The 20670-nt window shown below is 45.5% G+C and overlaps 1 protein-coding gene across 4 annotated transcripts in view; it reads right to left on the bottom strand.

Moving 5' to 3' along the window:
* Positions 1–20670, bottom strand: part of PPARA (peroxisome proliferator activated receptor alpha) — a 73516-nt gene that overhangs the window by 19000 nt on the left and 33846 nt on the right. For all 4 annotated transcript variants that reach the window (XM_059081682.2, XM_067010428.1, XM_067010429.1 and 1 more), the window contains one exon: positions 6066–6315. In XM_059081682.2, coding sequence (XP_058937665.1) covers positions 6066–6273 — 208 coding nt within the window. In that variant the 5' untranslated portion in view covers positions 6274–6315. The remainder of the gene's footprint in view (positions 1–6065; positions 6316–20670) is intronic.

The following is a 20670-nucleotide window of genomic DNA, read 5'->3' as shown; positions in this document are numbered from 1 at the left end:
AAAGATAAAATGGACAGACAGCTTTAAGGGTGCAATGTATTTAACACTGCACAATACAGTCAACAGTTAGACAGTCTAGGGGGTGGTGTAACTATACACTACAAGTATAGTGACAAGCCCGGGACCTGGAGGAAAACCCGCCATTCAGGACTCAGCAGAGGTCCTTGCAGCAGCTTTATTATTCTTAGTTGCCAAAAATCGACATGTCCTACACAGAACTCATTGCTTTCTTTGCGTTCTCCCCTCCAGCCCTTTTGTAATTGTTAACTCAGTAAATGGCATCAGAATATAGAATAAAAATTCGTGTGGGCAACACAAAAGCACAATCCATGAAAGAAAAAAAAAAGCTGGACTTTCTTTAAATTAAAAACTTCTGCTCTGCAAATGACACTGTTAAGAAAATGAAAAGAGAAGCCACCGACTGGAAGAAGCTATTTGCAAAGCATGCATCTGATGTAGACTTTTATCCAATATATGCAAAGAAGTCTTACAACTCAACAGTAATACAATAAAAAACTCAATTAAAAAATGAGCAAAAGATCTGAATAGATATCTGGCTGAAGAAGATAGCAAGTAAGCACATGAAAAGATGCTTCCTGTCACTGGTCACTAGGAAACTGTGAATTAAAACCAGGAGACAGGGACTTCCCTGGTGGGGCAGAGGTTAAGAATCCGCCTCCCAATGCAGGGAACACAGGTTCAAGCCCTGGTCCGGGAAGATCCCACAGGCCGCGGAGCAACTAAGCCCGTGCGCCACAACTACTGAGCCTGCACTCTAGAGCCTGTGAGCCACAACTACTGAGTCCACGCACCACAACTACTGAAGCCCACACGCCTAGAGCTTGTGCTCCGTGACAAGAGAAGCCACCACAATGAGAAGCCTGCGCACCGCAATGAAGAGTAGCCCCCGCTTGCTGCAACTAGAGAAAGCCTGCGCGCAGCAACGAAGACCCAACACAGCCAAAAATAAATAATAAATAAATAAATTTTTAAAAATAAAAATAAATAAATAAAACAATGAGACATCACTACACATCTATTAGAATGGCTAAAATCCAAAAAACTGACAACACCAAATGCTGATGAGGATATGGAGAGCAACAGAAACTCTCATTTACTGCTGGTGGGAATGCAAAATGGTGCAGCCACTTTGGAAGACAGTTTGGCAGTTCCTTATGAAGCAAAACAGTCTTAGAGGAATTACACTCCTAGTTATTTACATAAGTGATTTGAAAATGAATGTCCACACAAAAACCTACACATGAATGTTGTTAGCAGCTTTATTCTTTCTTTCTTTCTTTTTTTTTTTTTGCGGTACGCGGGCCTCTCACTGTTGTGGCCTCTCCCGTTGCGGAGCACAGGCTCCGGACTCGCAGGCCCAGCGGCCATGGCTCACGGGCCCAGCCGCTCCGCGGCACGTGGGATCTTCCCGGACCGGGGCACGAACCCGCGTCCCCTGCATCGGCAGGCGGATTCACAACCACTGCGCCACCAGGGAAGCCCAGCTTTATTCTTTTTTAAAGAATTTTATCGAAGTATAGTTGATTTACAATGTTGTGTTTAATTTCTGCCGTACAGAAAAGTGACTCAGTTATATGTGTGTATATATATATATATATATATATTCTTTTCATATTCTTTTCCATTATGGTTTATCACAGGATATTGAATATAGTTCCCTGTACTCTACAGTAGGATCTTGTTCTTTATCCATTCTCTATATAATAGTTTGCATCTGCTAATCCCAGACTCCCAAACCTTACCTCCCCCATCCCACAAGCCTGTTCTCTATGTCTGTGAGTCTGTTTTTGTTTTGTAGATATGCTCATTTGTGTTGTATTTTAGATTCTACATATAAATGATATCATATGATACTTGTCTTTCTCTAACTTACATCACTTAGTATGGTAATCTCTAGGTCCATCTATGTTGCTGCAAATGGCATTATTTCATTCTTTTTAATGACTGAGTAATATTCCATTGTGTGTGTGTGTGTGTGTATATATATATATATATATATATATATATATATATATATATATCCCATGTCTTCTTTATCCATTCCTTTGTCAATGGAAGTTTCGGTTGGTTCCATGTCTTGGCATGTGGCCTGTGAGATCTTAGTTCCCCGACCAGGGACTGAACCCAGGTCCTCGGCAGTGAAAGCACAGAGTCCTAACCACTGGACCGCTGGGGGAACTCCCTAGCAGCATTAATTGCCAAAAATCAGAAGCAACCAAGATGCTTCAATAGGTGAGGCCAATCCCCAAAGGCTACAAACTATATGATTCTTAATATCCGACATCTGTGGAAAGGCAGAAATAGAGCAGTGGTAAAATAAAAAATCAGCGGTTGGAGTAGGGGTCAGGGAGGCAGGGTTGAGTAGGTGAAGCCCAGTGGCTTTTTGGACGTGGTGAAAGTATTCACATGAAAATGTAAGGGTGAATACAGGACACAATGCACTTGTCAAAATCCACAGAATTTTACAGTACAGAGTGAACTTTAAACGTGTGCAAATGAACAAAAAAAACTGAGGAGGTCCAGAGATTCCAGGACGGCACACAGAACGTGATGATACAATCTATATCACAAATGTAAGAAACATTTGTAGGAAACCTCGCTGAAGATATTCGTGTAAGTGACCTTGGAAACGAATGGAGTCTGTGAGGCCAAAGGCAAAAGAACTGCACCTGGACACTGTCCTCAGCCGATAAAGTTGTTTTCCACAGGGCTTTGGGTGAGCAGTTCTGATGCCACCGCACTGGAAATGAACAACTAACTGCTCCTTTAATGATGGTGACTGAATGGATGGCTGGACGGGGGGCCCGGTCTCTCACTGTCGGAGTGTGAGCTTCGAGGGGACCGTACTGAGGGCTAAGAGGTGGTCCCGTGACCACCACTCACAGTGGAAAAATCCCAGAATCCTTGGGGCACTGGGTAAAATACTCAAAAGGGTTTTGCCTCTGAATTGGGGCAAAATTACCTCTAGAATCAACACCGCTCGGGTTCCGTCTAACAAAGCTTAACCACAGGACCTGAAAGGATCAACATTTTCCACGTAACTTAACTGCATTTCAGAATAAAACTCAAGAATATTTGTGTAAATACAAAATTCTCCATCATCAACAAAGTCCACAATGTACGGTATCTAATAACAAAGAAGCAGAAAAGCATGACCCATTCCACTCCTATCTACCCAAGGGCACAAGTAAACTGGGGTGAGGGGTCTGGAATTTGATTGTGCTGTTGGTTTCACAAGTCTGTGTGCGTGTGCGTGTGTGCGTGCGTGTGTACATCCAACTGTACACTTTAAATATGTGAAGTTTTTTTATGTCAGCAAAGCTGCTAAGAAAAGTTGGGGGGTGGGGTGAGAAAGATAGATGGGCTGAGTAAGCTGCCTCACCCATCCGGTCTCCCAAGGAGTCAAGTTTAAACCGAATGCGTTTTATAGGTGGCCCTCCCGCATTTGCAATTTACATAACGTAGAAATATCACCCAAGGGAGCCATTAGATACAAAGATGAAAAATCTAATTTACAAATAAGAAATCATTTTACCTCTCAAATCAATTGGAAACAATAACAGTGAAAAGCCTGGAAAGGAGACAAAGCGGGATTTTAAGAATTTGGGGATGACTCCAAACGACCAAAAGGGTTAATAGCCACAGTAAGGAGAACCGAAGCAAAATAAAAACGGGTGATCACACAGCCATCACCTTCATGGCCAGGGGCCAAAAGTCAAGGATGTGTGTCTAGTACACTTCAGTGCAGTCACTTTTTGTAAGTTCCCTTTTTTTTTTTTCTTTTTGCCACAGTGCAGACCCACGTACATGTCCCCTTTGAAACAGCGCCCGTCCCCAGTGGGCCTGCTGGATCTAGAGCTAGTGCACTTTCAGCCACTCTCTCCAGGCACACGGGTTTATCAGTGAACTTGGCTGCCAGCGGAGTTCAAATGCTCCCTTTCCCAAGGTCAGCGCACAGTCGTGAAAATCATCTTCCTGGAGCGGGAAGACGTGAACAGATGGTCGGGGAAACATGCTCCAGACCGAGATCATGACACCAGGGGACCCACGCAGGGGAAAGAACACAGAGACCTTATACTGGACGCTGCAGGGAGAGCCTTCTCGATTCCCCAAGAGAGCCTGCACAGTCTGAGCTCGGAGCTCAAAACCACACACACACCACCTGGCCAGTCCAAACCCAACTCCTCCAGTCGCAGCCAAGACCCACTTCTGTTCAGGCCCGTGTTTCCTCATTGATTTTCTGTCTGGAGGATCTGCCCGTTGGTGTAAGTGGGATGTTAAAGTCCTTCACTGTTACTCTGTTCCTGTCGATTTCCCCTTTTATGGCTGCTCGCATTTACCTCATATATTGAGGTGCTCCTACGTTGGGGGCATATATGTTTATAATTGTTATATCTTCTTGGATTGTTCACTTGATCATTATGTAGCGTCCTTCCTTGTCTCTTGTAAAAGTCTTTATTTTAAAGTCTGTTTTGGGGCTTCTCTGGTGGCGCAGTGGTTGGGAGTCTGCCGGCCATTGCAGGGGACATGGGTTCGAGCCCTGGTCCGGGAAGATCCCACATGCCGCGGAGCAACTAAGCCTGTGCGCCACAACTAGTGAGCCTGTGCTCTAGAGCCCGCGAGCCACAGCTACTGAAGCCCCCGCGCCTAGAGCCCACGCTCCGCAACAAGAGAAGCCACCGCAATGAGAAGCCCGCGCACCACAATGAAGAGTGGACCCCGCTCGTCGCAACTAGAGAAAGCCCGCGCGCAGCAATGAAGACCCAACGCAGCCAATAATAAATAAATAAATAAATAAATAAAATTTTTTTAAAAATTTAAAAATAAAGTCTAGTTTGTCTGATCCAAAACCCACTTCTGCCACGAAGTACGGTGGAGTCAAGTCCACTCCAGACAGGGCTTCCTTTAAATCAAGGTACAATTTACATCACATTATACCGGGTGGCTTAAATGTTGCTGAGAAAGATGAACTGTGCAATGATTTCCTCTCTCCCAGTGAGGTGACCCGAGCAGACCCCATGCTTTATTCTTTGTATCTGCCTTGGCTGACGCCTGATGTAGTTTTTTTTCCCTGTCACCATCTTGGAATTTATTTTTTCAGTTTTAATATTTTTTTATTGAAGTATAGTTGATTTACAATGTGTTAATTTCTGCTATACAGCAAAGTGATTCAGTTATAAATGTATATATACATCCTTTTAAAAAACATTATTTTCCATTATGTTTTATCATAGGATATTGAATATAGTTCTCTGTGCTGTACAGTAGGACCCTGTTGTGCATCCACTCTATATATAAAAGCTTACAAGGGAGTCGGGAGATGGTTCATGTACATTTCCAGATAAAAGAGAGTGATTTTTATTACAGTAGGAGTCTCTGTTTTAAAGAAACATAAACTCACAGCATTTAAAAAATGCAGCTGACTGCTGAATTTCAAGCACTATGTGATTTATGTACAGCTTTTGAAAAGAAGGCATACTTGTTGGTTATTTATTTTAAATATAGCAGTGTGTACAAGTCAATCCCAAACTCCCTAACTATCCCTCCCTGCCAGGTAACTGTATTTAACATAAATAACCAACAGGGACAAAAAATTAAAAAAAAAAAAAAATCAGTCACACAGGATGCACTCAAAGATCTGTCCACAAGGAGGTCTGTTACAGAGCTCTTCATCATGGTGAAAAATTACAAACAACAGGCTGCTCAGGTAAGTTACATGCAAGAGATTACTCTGTAGTGTAAAAATTATATTTTCATGTGAAAAATCAAATGAGCTACACATTTATGCTGTGTGCACTCTTATGTGTATATGATACTTCAATAAAAAGTTTATCCAAAAACAAACAAAAAAAGAAGGCATACTATGTATGATATGCGAGACACACCTGAAAAGTTTCAAGGCCCAGTGGCACTGCATGTCGTGCTTTTACACATCTAAAGATTTTAATGCAGAGAGATGTGACTTCTTCTCCAGGTAAACAGAACAACTTTCTCTGTGGAAAAAACATTTCCAGATAAAACTTTCTAGGAAATAGCACACTTACCTGTAATCACGGAGCCGTCTGATCCTGGACCACTTCCTAAATACTGGTATTCTGTAAAACTAAAGCTTCCAGAACTGTCCTCACCAATGGACTGAGAAATCTCTTGAATGGTTCCCATTTCTTGTAGGAATTCTTCAGAGAGGGGACTTTCCAGATCATCAGCCTCGAGTGGGGAGAGGGGACCAATCGGGCTCTCTGTGTCCACCATCTCGACTAGATGCAGCTGGTCCCGCTGCTGGGCTCCACGTTCCTGGGAGGAGAGAGAAGTCATGGGTGAAGCGGACATAGCAGAACACTGGCTTTCCTTTAACGAAAACATCGTTTATCAGCAGAGACACACCTGAACTCGTAATCTAAAAAGTAACATCGTTGGCTACCCTACCTCCGCTTGACTCTTGACAAGCTCATTAAGGAAATGAAAATCTTTATTACTTTCTTTTATTTTGGCCGAGCAGCTTGCAGGATCTCCGTTCCCCGAGCAGGGATTAAACCCAGACCCCCGCAGTGAGAGCAGACCACCAGGGAACTCCCAAGAAAATGAAAATCTCTAAACAAGAGCGCGTCTCAGGAGCCAGAAGCGAGCAGGCCAGGAATCATCGATGCACCGTCAAGCACACACTGCGTGTCCGAGGTAGATGAAAACAGCAGAGGACACACGTAAAGTCCCCGCTGTCCCAGAATGCACCTTCTGGTGGGGACAGGTCTGGACAGTCTGATGGGGATACAGTGATGCAGGGGGAGGATGGGGAGGGACACTGCCCTACGTGACCAGCCAGGGAGGACCTCTCAGAGGAGGGGCGCAGACACCTGCAGGGATGGGGGAGTGAGCTGTCTGGACATTCTGGGTAGAATGTTCCAGCCAAAGGAGCGGCAACTGGAAAGCCCCCAGGATGGAAGCATGCGGGTACTTGTAGGCGTGCGCAGGCCAGTCTGGCTCAGGTGGGAGCCCGGGGGGAGTGGGAGGGGCAGGCACTCGGCACACGCGCTGGAGGCAATATTATATGTTCTCCGCGCACCCGTGGGGGGGGGGGGGTCATGACTGCGCCATAACAAATACAGCGTAGAGTTAAAAAAATCTAAACACGTCAGTCCCCGACAGCGCTAGGCTGCCTCAACCCACGCACAGAAGAACGCTCTGCACGTGGGCACTGTTACGGGCCGCACCGTGTCCCCCCAGATTCCACTGCGGGAGTCCTAACCCTTAGGACCTCAGAATGTGGTTGCCGTTGGAGATAATAAAGAGGTGATTCCACTAAAATGAGGTGTTTAGAGGGGGCCCTAATCCAGTCTGGCTGGTGTCCTTATAAAAAGAGGAGATTTGGACACACAAAGAGAGACGGCGGGGTGCACACACAGAGGGGCGACCACGTGAAGACCCAGCGGGACGGCTGCCACCTGCAAGCCAAGCAGAGAGGCCTCGGGAGAAACCAAAGCCGCCGGCACTTTGATCTTGGGCTCCAAGCCTCCAGCACTGTGAGAAGTCAATGCCTGTTGTTCGGGGGCGCCGGTCAGGGGCCCATCGTTAGGGCAGCCGAGCGCATGCGCACAGCTACAAAGTCAAAACAGCGGTCCTTCCCGTGACGGCTGGTTTCACGTTCTTGCTCAAGCCTCTGAAACCACTTCCTGTGGCCCTCAGCCTTGTGTCCGTTCTCCTAGCTCGACACAGGCCCTGGTGACGTTTTCTCCCCCGATCTCGCCCTGGTCACCATCCCCCACCCCCAGGGCGGCCAGTGGCACCGGGCCATCGCCTCATCCGCACCTCCCTGTGCTGTCCGCCTCTGTGCCAGGCCCCAGCCCCCCTGCCTGGACCCCCCACCCCCCTCCCATCCCTGCCTTCCCCAGGCCCCGCTCCAGGTCCACCCTCGAGCCCCGTCGGGTCCCTTCTCGCCAACGAGGCCGACGAGGTGACATTTAGCTTCTGCAGTGGCCACAGGGAAGCCCACAGCTCACATCGCGGACAGGACCAGAGGAGGCGCGTGCCACCCATCACCGCCAGGGCTCAGCGCGAGGCGGCCGCCCTCTCACCGCGATCACAGGAGGCTGGCTCTTTGGACCGAGTGAGAACACACTGCCAAGGCAAACGCGAGGAACGGATTTGCGCAAAAACATTGCACATTTCAGCCCAGCTGCAAGTAAACAGTAGCGTTAAGTACAAAGATGAAGGGATGGTTCGGCTTCCTTCAGAAATGAAAAATGGGTCCAGTTCACACACATTTTTGTGAGATTCGCCTCTCATGCCTGGAATTCTGATAATAAATGGTCGCAGTGGACAATAACACACAACGAAAAAGAAAAGAGAATCATTAAACTTCCATAAGATTTAGAAGACTTTATCTATCATCTATTAGTGTCAATCAGGCTGTGAATCTGTGCATTTTTTCTATCATATTTTATTCTGCATCACAATTGAATTTCTTCAAATGGCAAGTAAGATAAAGGTGTAAGCGTTACTTAAGATATTTTCCACCGTGAACAAAAGGTTCCAAAGTGTGGTCATGAACTTACTACCTTCACCATAAAGTTCAGCCTAACAAATATCTGGTCGCCGGGCAGAGGCTGTGTTATCAACGGGGCCGTGACCACCGCCTCCTCTGCCCTCATAGTCTCAGCGCTGCAAGGAAAACACACGTGGACGGCAGCCTCTTCGTCCTGCAAATATTCTGTCCTCCAACCAGGAGCGTCCAGAACGGGAGGAACTGATCTTTGACTAAAGATCAGTCTAACTCCCTGTCATTACATCCAGGGAGTTAGAATGTTTTGAGATCTTATCATTTTACTTATCAGCTGCTTTTAAAGGATACCTGAGATTTATGTAGAGAAACACCAGTATTCCTGTTAATGAAGAGCTAAGCGAGATCCCTGGGGAGTGAGACAACACAGTGACCTCCGGCCAGAGGACTGGCCTTTGCACAGATCACTGGACACCCCGGCCCCGCCTGCTTCCAGCCAGAGCAGATAAGGGACAGTGCCCTTTGGACGTGTCCCCGGGTGGAGCTGAGGCTGCATGGCACACAGCCTGCTCCGCCGGCCTGCGGCTTCCTGGCAGCCTCCACACCTGCTCTCCCCATGCCGCGGTCACCTCTGCTCGGGGGGCAGGAAGGTCACAGCAAGTACCTGCCTCTCAAATCCACAGAACACGGCCACCGCCTGGTCCATCGAGACGGGCAACCAGTTACTGTGCCCTGTGCCCGATGTCCTAGGTCCTCCGGGGCTTTGGAGGGAGAAAGAGGCACAGCAAACGACCTCTTAGCAGCTGCCAGTGTGGCCGAGGAGGTAAGAAACCAGGAGAGGATGCAAGCGGAACTCAAATAGGCCTTGGATCCCTTACAGGGAGAAATGAGGGAGAGAGCAGGGGGTGCTGAGAAGAGGTAATAAAGCCAAGTTCCAGCAGAGACGTGGTGAACGCATAATCCCATCACCCCTTCCTGCATAATCAATCCTGAGACGTGCTGGTTTCTAAAGGCACTTTGTTTCCTTTCCCATCCGGTTTAAAGGTTAGAGCTGCATCCTGTAGAACAGAAGCTCAGATGTAAACTGCTGAAACTCTACTTTTAGTAGAACACTTTTCAGTCAAAATGTTGCTTTGAGAATTAGGAAGCAGGGTATAGGAAAACTGTAGAACACTGGGGGGAAAAAAGATACAGGCAAGAAAGAAAGGAAGAAGGAAGGGAGGGAGGGAGGAAGAGAGACAGGGAGAGAAGGAGGGAGAGGGCACAGAATCCTACCATTGCTTTATGTCACCCAAACACAGGGCAAGTGAAAACACCAGAAGAATTTTAACACTAATTGTTAACCTTGACATCAAGGGATTTTCCTTCTCACCAACTCTTAGATGACTCAACTGCTGGGAAGGTCTGCTAAAGTGAGTTGCTGGCGGCGTCGTGAGCTCTGAGCCTGTGAAGACAAGGAGGGCCCAGCACACGCTGCTCAGGGCCCCCCCCAGCACCTTGGGTGCAGTCCTGAGGTAGCCCTAATTATAGGGACAGCGTTGGAAATGTTTTCACATCTCCCACTAGACGGTACGTCGCTTGCGAGTAGGGGTGGACTTTGCTCATCTCTGCATCCGTACCTCCAGCACGATCCCTACGATGCAGCAGGCGTTCCGTTTCCACCCCCACCGCTCAGCGAGGTGGTCACAGAACTCCAACTTAGTCCACACTCAGCAGGTGGAGGTCTGTGAGGCCCCACCCCGGCTCTGCAGCTGCCTCCACAGCCTGTGTCACCCAGACGGCAGAACGGCACGTGCAGTCAAGCCAGTATTCGAAAGACAACCAAGTGTAAGGATGTCGGAAACAGAAATCAGAGCGGCACTGCCTCGGGAAAGTGATCGGAAATTTACAGAGAGAATCATAACCATTGCAGGGGCTTAAAAACTAGGCATGAGAGAGAAAACAAACAAACGAAGCCCCAAATCTAAGCATCATAGTGAACAACAAAGTCCAAGTCGGCAGGAAAGGGCAAGCTTCAAACAGAGATGTAGGGGTCGGAGGTACTGCTTATCGACCCCTCTATCCTGAGAACGGGGACTGTGCCCACAGCCTGGGCAACCGACGGGCACACGTAACAGACAGCTCGGGAGAGGCGCGAACAGACCACCAGCCTGACTCTACCTCAGAGGCAGCAGACAGAGACCCTGGGAAACGTTCAGTGATAAAATAAGTTCAGCGCTTGGAGGGAAGAGTACAGAAGCGTCATCATCTGGCTGGAATAAAAGACTAAGCAGAAATCACTTGGTTGCTGGCTCCCAGCCGGGCCCACGTGTGTCACCCATCCCTGCCCCACATACATTATTAAGCGACCTTCTTGGACCTAGAACGCCTTTTGTAAACGTTCTCTGAAATTAAGAGTTAAATGAAAGTTAGCTATTGAAACATGTTTACATGCTATGAAAATAGATACTCAAAGAAAAAGAACAAGTGGAACTGGGCTGGAATTCTCACACTCAGAACTTATATTTGACTCAAAAGGGTCCGAGTAAACAGTTACGAACACCAGTCTTTTACTTTGCTGCTTTTACCTTTTTGTACTCGACTCGAACTTACTGTGTCGTAAAGCCCTCCCAAATGATCACTTATTATGCCTCATTAATGCCAGCTTGGAGGAATCTATTGACATTTGCCTTTGCTAAATCAAGTCCAATTAGATTTCATTGAGTGGTTTAAAGGTAAAAGATGGAATTTTTGTCAAAGGAGTACCATTTATGTAGCAGACAAGCAGCTCTCAGACAACAAATTTTTCTGTTTTTCACCATTTCTATTTCACTCCCTTGTCAGGTTCTATATACTTTCCTGTATACTTTTTAGATATTATAGATACTATTTAGATGCCTTTTGGCTTCATTTGTTGGGCTAGGATTGAAAACAACATTTCAAAATAAACAAAAGAATGCTAGAAAGCCCTCTGTACCTTTACCTTGCACCAGAAGTTCACTGAAATAGATTAATCATTAGCCCCTGCATAATGATTAACGACTAAGTAAGTATAGAAAATGCCTAGGAAACACATTTAAAACAGAAGAAAAAAGGACCAGAGCATAATAATGGTAAGGAAACGAAGGACTATGTATTTTAATGAATTAAGCCAAACGTACTATGAACAGTGTGCCCATCAGAGAGATTTAACTAGAGCTTTCTAGATCTTTCCCAACAATGTCTAAGGCATGACATTTTATAATCAAAAGAATTTGCCATGGAAAAATGGGGGATAAAGGGTAGTTGTGAGCCTCTACACCTTTATCTTTAAAGGTGCAAAAAGAATGTTCCCGACTGTTTCCAAGAAAACGCCCTCCAGTTTTACACAAAGATCACACTCTATGATAGCATAGAAGTGGCTCCAGCCACTTCAAACCCAACTCTTTCCCATTGTCCTGAAAAGGGAGTTATCATTCTTAAATATAATCTTACTTTTGTGGATGGTGATATCAAAATAATTACAGGAAACCTACAATTTGGACACACTTTAATGTCAGCTGCAATGGAATTTGAGTGAGCAGAGAAGCTTACTACAAGAATCAAAAGTCAATGCATGGGGGCTTCCCTGGTGGCGCAGTGGTTGAGAGTCCGCCTGCCGATGCAGGGGACACGGGTTCGTGCCCCGGTCCGGGAGGATCCCACGTGCCGCGGAGCGGCTGGGCCCGTGAGCCACAACGACTGAGCCTGCATGCCACAGCTGCTGAAGCCCGTGAGCCACAACTACTGAAGCGTAGAGCCCGTGCTCCATAACAAGAGAGGCCACCTCAGTGAGAAGACCGCGCACTGCAACCAAGAGTGGTCCCTGCTCGCCACAGCTAGAGAAAGCCTGCACGCAGCGGCGAAGGCCCAACACAGCCAAAAATAAAATAAATAAATAAATAAAATTAAAAAAAAAAAAAAAAAAAACAGATTTAGAAAAAAAAAGTCAATGGATGCAGCCACTATGGAAAGCAGTATGGAAGTTCCTCAAAAAAACTAAAAATAGAGTTGCCATATGATCCAGCAATCCCACTCCTGGGCATATATCCAGAAAAAACTGTAATTCAAAAAGATATATGTACCCCTATGTTCGTAGTAGCACCATTCACAACAGCCAAGACATGGAAGCAACCGAAATGTCCATCGACAGAGGAATGGATAAAGAAGATGTGGTACATATACACAGTGGAATACTACTCAGCCATAGAAAAGAATAATGCCATTTGCAGCAACATGGATGGACCTAGACATTATCATACTAAGTGAAGTAAGTCAGACCTAAAAAGACAAATACCATACGATATCATTTGTGTGTGGAATCTAAAATACGACACAAATAAACTCATCTACAAAAGAGAAACAGACTCACAGACATAGAGAACAGACTTGTGGTTGCCAAGGGGGAGGGGAAGGGGGGTGGGGAAGGGCTGGAGTGGGAGGTTGGGATTAGCAGATGCAAACTATTATATATAGAACGGATGGACAACAAGGTCCTGCTGTAGAGCACGAGGGACTATATACAGTATCCTGTAATAAACCATAATGGAAAAGAATATGAAAAAGAATATATATATATGTATATAACTGAATCACTTTGCTGTCCAGCAGAAATTAACACATTGTAAATCAACTATACTTCAATTAAAAATTGTTTTAATTGTCAGCCAAAGTCCATGCAAATGAAATTCGCATTTACCACCCAAAAGTTTTTTTTGTTTTTTTCTTTTTTTAGAAGATGTTGGGGGTAAGAGTTTATTAATTAATTTATTTATTTTGGCTGTGTTGGGTCTTCGTTTCTGTGCGAGGGCTTTCTCTAGTTGCGGCGAGCGCGGGCCTCTCACTATTGCGGCCTCTCTTGTTGCGGAGCACAGGCTCCAGATGCGCAGGCTCAGTAGTTGTGGCTCACGGGCCTAGTCGCTCCGCGGCATGTGGGATCCTCCCAGACCAGGGCTCGAACCCGTGTCCCCTGCATCGGCAGGCAGACTCCCAACCACTGCGCCACCTGGGAAGCCCCCACCCAAGAGTTTTGACCCAGTGTAGACAGAACCAGTAGCATCGGGAATGACGCTGAGCTTTTAGCAGCCAGACAACAGAGAAGCAACGGAGGACCGAGGCCCTCGACAGTTCCAGACAAGGAGGTCCTGATGGGTCTTGGCAGAAATACATCACATGACGACAGGCAGACGTAAGGCTGAGCCTTCACTTTCAGAGTGAAGCTGGTGGTCACCGTTGGGATGGGAGGCCGTGTTTTATGAACTTCGTGGTGGACCATGTAAGTCCCCCTGAGCTGGTGACTGTGCTTCTCCCTGGAGACATCGTGGGGGGACACCCAGCCCAGAGCAGCGGGTGTGGGGGCCGGGAACAGGGCAGGGAGGAAGACAAGGAAGGTGCACAGAGCACCCCAGAGCCATGCCCTCAGTAACTGTTACTACATTGCTTTTTTTAATGGGTCCAGCACCGGGGCAGGGTAGGTAGCACTGGTCCCATTGACAGAGGAGAAAACGCAGAGACTCCGGGAGGAAAGTCACTTGTGCTGCCAGTAGGCGAAGAGAGAGAAAGAAATAAACAAGTGATCGTGGCAGAGGCAATGTGACGAGTGCCGTCACGGGACACCCTGAGGGTTGGGAAGGCTCCACAAAGGAGGGGACACCCGAGCTGCATCCTAAGAGGTGATCAGAAAGAAATGCAGCAGCAAAAAATAAAAACCGGTAAGGGGCATTTCTAAGAAAAGCCCACGTGCAGAGATGACCTAAAACATCACAGACTAAGTAGCCGAGAAGGTCTGGACAATCCACTTTGAGGGGGCTGGGTCAGCTACGCGTCGCTGCACAGCAAACAACCCCAAAGCTCAGTGGCTTGAACTACGCCACTTTATTTGCTCACAATTCAGTGGCTCGGCAACCGGGGCTGGGCCGGGCTGGCCGGGTCTTCTGTGGTCAGGTGGCAGCCGTGGCTGGAGGGTCGGTGGAGGCGGGTGACTGTCGCCAGGCCCTTCTCACCACGTGGCCTTCCGTCCTACGGAGGCCAGCACAGGCTTCTGCAGGTGCCTTCGTGTTCCAACAGTGAATGCGGAAACTTCAAGACCTCACTCGTAAATGCTGCACCACTTCTGCCACATTCTGCGGGTCAAAGCGAGTTACGAGGCGAGCCCAGATCCAAGGGGTGGGGAAACGAACCCCACCTCTGAGGGCGGGGGGGAGCCTCAGAGAAACTGGGACCATTTCTGATGCAGCACAGGGTGGGGGCAGGGAGAGGAGCCTGCAGGGGCGGGAGAGGCCGGCAGCGCGATCAAGGTGCATCACGGCTCTCAGGCGCAGGACCGCGGACTCTGCCCCGCAAGCAGTAAGGAGTCGCGGAGGGATGGTAAGAGCTGCGCCGGGATTGTTCTGGCAGCAGGTGGAACCCAGGTTTAAAGCAGATAAGGCAAGAAGCAGCAAGACTCCTTAGGAGGCTGCGGTAAAACCGTCCCCGTAAGAGGAGACGACGCCCCCGGGAGCTGAGGCGGGGAGGCGGGGAGGACGGGAAGAGGACGCAGAGCAAACACAGGCGGCTGGCAGGGCACGCGGAGCAGGGAACTGGGGCAGAGCCTAGCATAAACCTCCTCTCTGGCTTAGGTAACTGGGCGTATGGGGTGACATCCACGAAATCCGGAACGCAAAGAGAAGAGCGCTTTCCCAGGGCGGAGAGAGTCGTGGAAGGGAGAAAGGTGACGAATTCAGTTGTGAACTGCAGGTTACGGTGTCTGTGGGACGCACAGGCTCGGCCTCTGCAAACGTCAGCTCCTCTTCTGGGAAGTTCTGATAATGTTACCAATGTTCTCCTCATAGGGTTCTTATCAACAAGCAGCATCTAGGCGGGCCGGGTGGATGAAGTCCCAACCTCGGGGGCGAGGGCAGTCCTCCCGGCGACCTTGGACAATTCAACTGTGAATCAGGTTAATAACCTCCACGCGCTAGTTGCATGTGTTCCTTGCGTTCGTGGAGCTCCGGGCTCGTGGAGGCTCTCCTTCCTCCTTCCTAACTGGAGAGCTCTGTTCCCCCCGCCTCACCCATGCCTTTATCCTTTAATCACGCCCTTCCTCCTGCCTGGCTGGTCTTCTCCAGAGTATAATATCCCCAAAGGCGAGAGCAAGCCTTACGCAAGTGTCCTGCACAAAATACCCCTTGGATGCGCTGAGCTGAACCACAAAGGAAACGTTTGTTTTCTAGGGCACCACTCTGCCATATATTGCATTGCTTAGCCTTCAGATTTCAGAGAGTATTACACTGAAGTCTCTTTGACTCTGTTGCTCATCATTTTTCCCAAGCCAGGGTCAACAGCTTCGGGAGCGGAAAGTCAAGAGTACAGTTAACCACGGGGGTAGAGTTGCATACTGGAGAAGACAAGATACAACCAAGCGCACTGTTGTTTTGCAGCTTTGATCAATTTTTCACTCTGTTAAGCAGGTCATCAAATCCAGATTTTTTTTTAAACAGGACTTTATTTTTAAGAACAGTTTTAAAGGACTTTTCTGGCGGTCCCGTGGTTAAGACCCCACGCTCCCAATGCAGGGGACCCAGGTTCAACCCCTAGTTGGGGCACTAGATCCCGCATGCCTGCTGCTACTAAGAAGTCGTGTGCCACAACTAAGACCCTGTGCAGCCAAAAATAAATAAATAAATAAATATTGAAAAAAAAAAAAAAAAAAAAAGAACAGTTTTAGGTTCCCAGCAAATCCGAGTGGAAGGCACAAGAGAGTTCCCATGTACCCCCTTCCCCCCACATAAGCAGAGCCTCCCCGACTGTCAACATCCCACACCAGAGTGGGACATTTGTTACAATCAATGAATCTGTACTGACACATCATTATCACCCCAAATCCACAGTTGACATTAGGGTTCACTCCTGGTGGTGTGAATTCTATGGGTTTTGACAAATGTACAATGACACGTATCCACCATTACAGTATCATACAGAGTAGTTTCTGCTCTAAAAATCTGTGCTCTGCCTACGCATGTCTCCTTCCCACTTAATCCCCGGCAAGCCCTGATCTTTTTACTGTCTCCATAGTTTGGTCTTTTCTAGAATGTCATATATTTGCAATCATACAGTATGTACCCTTTTCAGGTTGGCTTCTTTCACTTAGTCATATGCACTTAGGTGGTTTTTTCTTTTTAAATTTTTGAATTTTTTTTATACAGCAGGTTCTCATTAGTTATCTATTTTATACATATTAGTGTATATACGTCAATCCCAATCCCCAATTCATCACAGCACCACCACCACCCCTGCCGCTTTCCCCCTTGGTGTCCATACTTTTGTTCTCTACATATGTGTCTCTATTTCTGCCCTGCAAACCAGTTCATCTGTACCATTTTTCTAGGTTCCACGTATAAGCGTTAACATATGATATTTGTTTTTCTCTTTCTGACTTACTTCACTCTGTATGACAGTCTCTAGATCCATCTACATCTCTACAAATGACCCAATTTCGTTCCTCTTTATGGCTGAGTAATATTCCATTGTATATATGTACCACATCTTCTTTATCCATTCATCTGTCGATGGACACAGGTCGCTTCCATGTCCTGACTATTGTAAATAGTGCTGCAATGAACACTGTGGTGCATGTGTCTTTCTGAATTATGGTTTTCTCTGGTTATATGCCCAGGAGTGGGATTGCTGGATCATATGGTAATTCTATTTTTAGTTTTTAAGGAACCTCCATACTGTTCTCCATAGTGGCTGTATCAATTTACATTCCCACCAACAGTGCAAGAGGGTTCCCTTTTCTCCACACCCTCTCCAGCATTTGCTATTTGTAGATTTTCTGATGATGCCCATTCTAACTGAAGTGAGGTGATACCTCACTGTAGTTCTGATTTGAATTTCTCTAATAATTAGTGATGTTGAGTAGCGTTTCATGTGCCTCTTGGCCATCTGTATGTCTTCTTTGGACAAATGTCTATTTAGGTCTTCTGCCCATATTTTGATTGGGTTGTTCGTTTTTTAAATTTTGAGCTGCATGAGCTGTTTATATATATAATTTTGGAGATTAGTCCTTTGTCCGTTGATTCGTTTGCAAATATTTTCTCCCATTCTTAGAGTTGTCTTTTCATCTTGTTTATAGTTTCCTTTGCTGTGCAAAAGCTTTTAAGTTTCATTGGGTCCCATTTGTTTATTTTCGTTTTTATTTCCATTACTCTAGGTGGTGGGTCAAAAAAGATCTTGCTGTGATTTATGTCAAAGAGTGTTCTTCCTATGCTTTCCTCTAAGAGTTTTATAGTGTCTGGTCTTTCATTTAGGTCTTTAATCTATTTTGAGTTTATTTTTGTGTATGGTGTTAGGGAGTGTTCTAATTTCATTCTTTTGCATGTGGCTGTCCAGTTTTCCTAGCACCACTTATTGAAGAGACTGTCTTTTCTCCATTCTATATCCTTGCCTACTTTGTCATAGATTAGTTGACCATAGGTGCATGGGTTTATCTCTGGGCTTTCTATCCTGTTCTATTGATCTGTATTTCTGTTTTTGTGCCAGTACTGTACTGTCTTGATTACTGTAGCTTTGTAGTATAGTCTGAAGTCAGGGAGTCTGATTCCTCCAGCTACAGTTTTTTCCCTCAAGATTGCTTTGGCTATTAGGGGTCTTTTGTGTCTCCATACAAATTTTGAGATTTTTTTTGTTCTAGTTCTGTAAAAAATACCACTGGTAATTTGATAGGGATTGCACTGAATCTGTAGATTGCTTTGGGTAGTACAGTCATTTTCACAATATTGATTCTTCCAATCCAAGAACATGGTATATCTCTCCATCTGTTTGTGTCATCTTTGATTTCTTTCATCAGTGTCTTAACAGTTTTCTGAGTACAGGTCTTTCACCTCCTTAGGCTTAGGTATGTTTATTCCTAGGTATTTTATTCTTTTTGTTGCAATGGTGAATGGGACTGTTTCCTTAATCTCTCTTTCTGATTTTTCATCATTAGTGTATAAGAATGCAAGAGATTTCTGTGCATTAATTTTGTTTCCTGCAACCTTACCAAATTCATTGATTAGCTCTAGTACTTTTCTGGTGGCATCTTTAGGATTACCTATGTATAGTATCATGTCATCTGCAAACAGTGACAGTTGTACTTCTTCTTTTCCAATTTGTATTCCTTTTATTTCTTTTTCTTCTCTGATTGCCATTGCTAGGACTTCCAAAACTATGTTGAATAATAGTGGCGGGAGTGGACATCCTTGTCTTGTTCCTGATCTTTGAGGAAATGCTTTCAGTTTTTCACCATTGGGAATGACGTTTGCTGTGGGTTTGTTGTATATGGCCTTTATTATGTTGAGGTAGGCTCCCTCTATGCCCATTTTCTGGAGAGCTTTTATCATAAATTGGTGTCGAATTTTGTCAAAAGCTTTTTCTGCAATTATTGAGATGATCATATGGTTTTTGTTCTTCGATTTGTTAATATGATGTATCACATTGGTTGATTTGCATATATTGAAGAATCCTTGTATCCCTGGGATAAATCTCACTTGATCATGGTATATGATCCTTTTAATGTGTTATTGGATTCTGTCTGCTAGTATTTTGTTGAGGATTTTTGCATCTATACTCATCAGTGATATTGGTCTATAATTTTCTTTTTTTGTAGTATCTTTGTCTGGTTTTGGTATCAGGGTGATGGTGGCCTTGTAGAATGAGTTTGGGAGTGTTCCTTCCTCTGCAATTTTTTGGAAGAGTTTGAGAAGGATGGGTGTTAGCTCTTCTCTAAGTGTTTGCTAAAATTCACCTGTGAAGCCATCTGGTCCTGGACTTTTGTTGGAAGATTTTTTTTAAAATTTATTTATTTTGGCTGCATTGGGTCTTCATTGCTGTGTGCAGGCTTTCTCTGTTTGTGGTGAGTGGGGGCTACTCTTCATTGAGGTGCGTGGGCTTCTCATTGCAGTGGCTTCTCTTGTTGTGGAGCACGGGCTCAAGGCACATGGGCTTCAGTAGCTGTGGCATGTGGGCTCAGTAGTTGTGGTACATGGGCTTAGTTGCTCCACAGCATGTGGGATCTTCCCAGACCAGGGATTGAACCTGTGTCCCCTGCATTGGCAGGTGGATTCTTAACCACTGCACCACCAGGGAAGCCCTGTTGGAAGATTTTTAATCACAGTTTCATTACTTGTGATTGGTCTGTTCAAATTTTCTATTTCTTCCTGGTTCAGTCTTGGAAGGTTATACGTTTCCAAGAATTTGTCCATTTCTTCCAGATTGTCTATTTTATCGGCATAGAGTTGCTTGTAGTTGTCTCTTAGGATGCTTTGTATTTCTGCGGTGTCCGTTGTAACTTCTCCTTTTTCATTTCTAATGTTATTGATTTGAGTCCTCTCCCTCTTTCTTGATGAGTCTGGCTAAAGGTTTATCAATTTTGTTTATCTTCTCAAAGAACCAGCTTTTAGTTTTATTGATCTTTGCTATTGTTTTGTTTCTATTTCATTTATTTCCACTCTGATCTTTATGAGTTCCTTCCTTCTACTAACTTGCGGTTTTGTCTGTTCTTCTTTCTCTAGTTGCTTTAGGTGCAACGTTAGATTGTTTATTTGAGCTTTTTCTTGTTTCTTGAGGTAGGACTGTATTGCTATAAACTTCCCTCTTAGAACTACTTTTGCTGCATCCCATAGGTTTTGGATCGTTGTGTTTTCCATGTCATTTGTCTCTAGGTATTTTTTTATTTCCTCTTTGATTTCTTCAATAATCTCTTGGTTATTTAGTAATGTATTGTTTAGCTTCCATGTGTTTGTGTTTTTTATGTTTTTTTCCCTGTAATTTATTTCTAGTCTCATAGCATTGTGGTTGGAAAAGAAGCTTGATATGATTTCAATTTTTTTAAATTACTGAGGCTTGATTTGTGACCCAAGATGTGATCTATCCTGCAGAATGTTCTGTGTGCACTTGAGAAGAAAGTGTAATCTGCTGTCTTCAGAAGGAATGTCCTATAAATATCAATTAAATCGATCTGCCCTATTGTGTCATTTAAAGCTTGTGTTTCCTTATTAATTTCCTGTCTGGATGATCTGTCCATTGGTGTAAGTGAGGTGTTAAAGTCCCCAACTATTATTGGGTTACTGTCAATTTCCTCTTTTATAGCTGTTAGCATCTGCCTTATGTATTGAGGTGCTCCTATGTTGGGTGCATATATA

Source organism: Kogia breviceps, chromosome 12 (assembly GCF_026419965.1).
Source record: "Kogia breviceps isolate mKogBre1 chromosome 12, mKogBre1 haplotype 1, whole genome shotgun sequence".
NCBI lineage: Eukaryota > Metazoa > Chordata > Mammalia > Artiodactyla > Physeteridae > Kogia > Kogia breviceps.
This window is presented reverse-complemented; position numbering and strand designations above follow the sequence as displayed.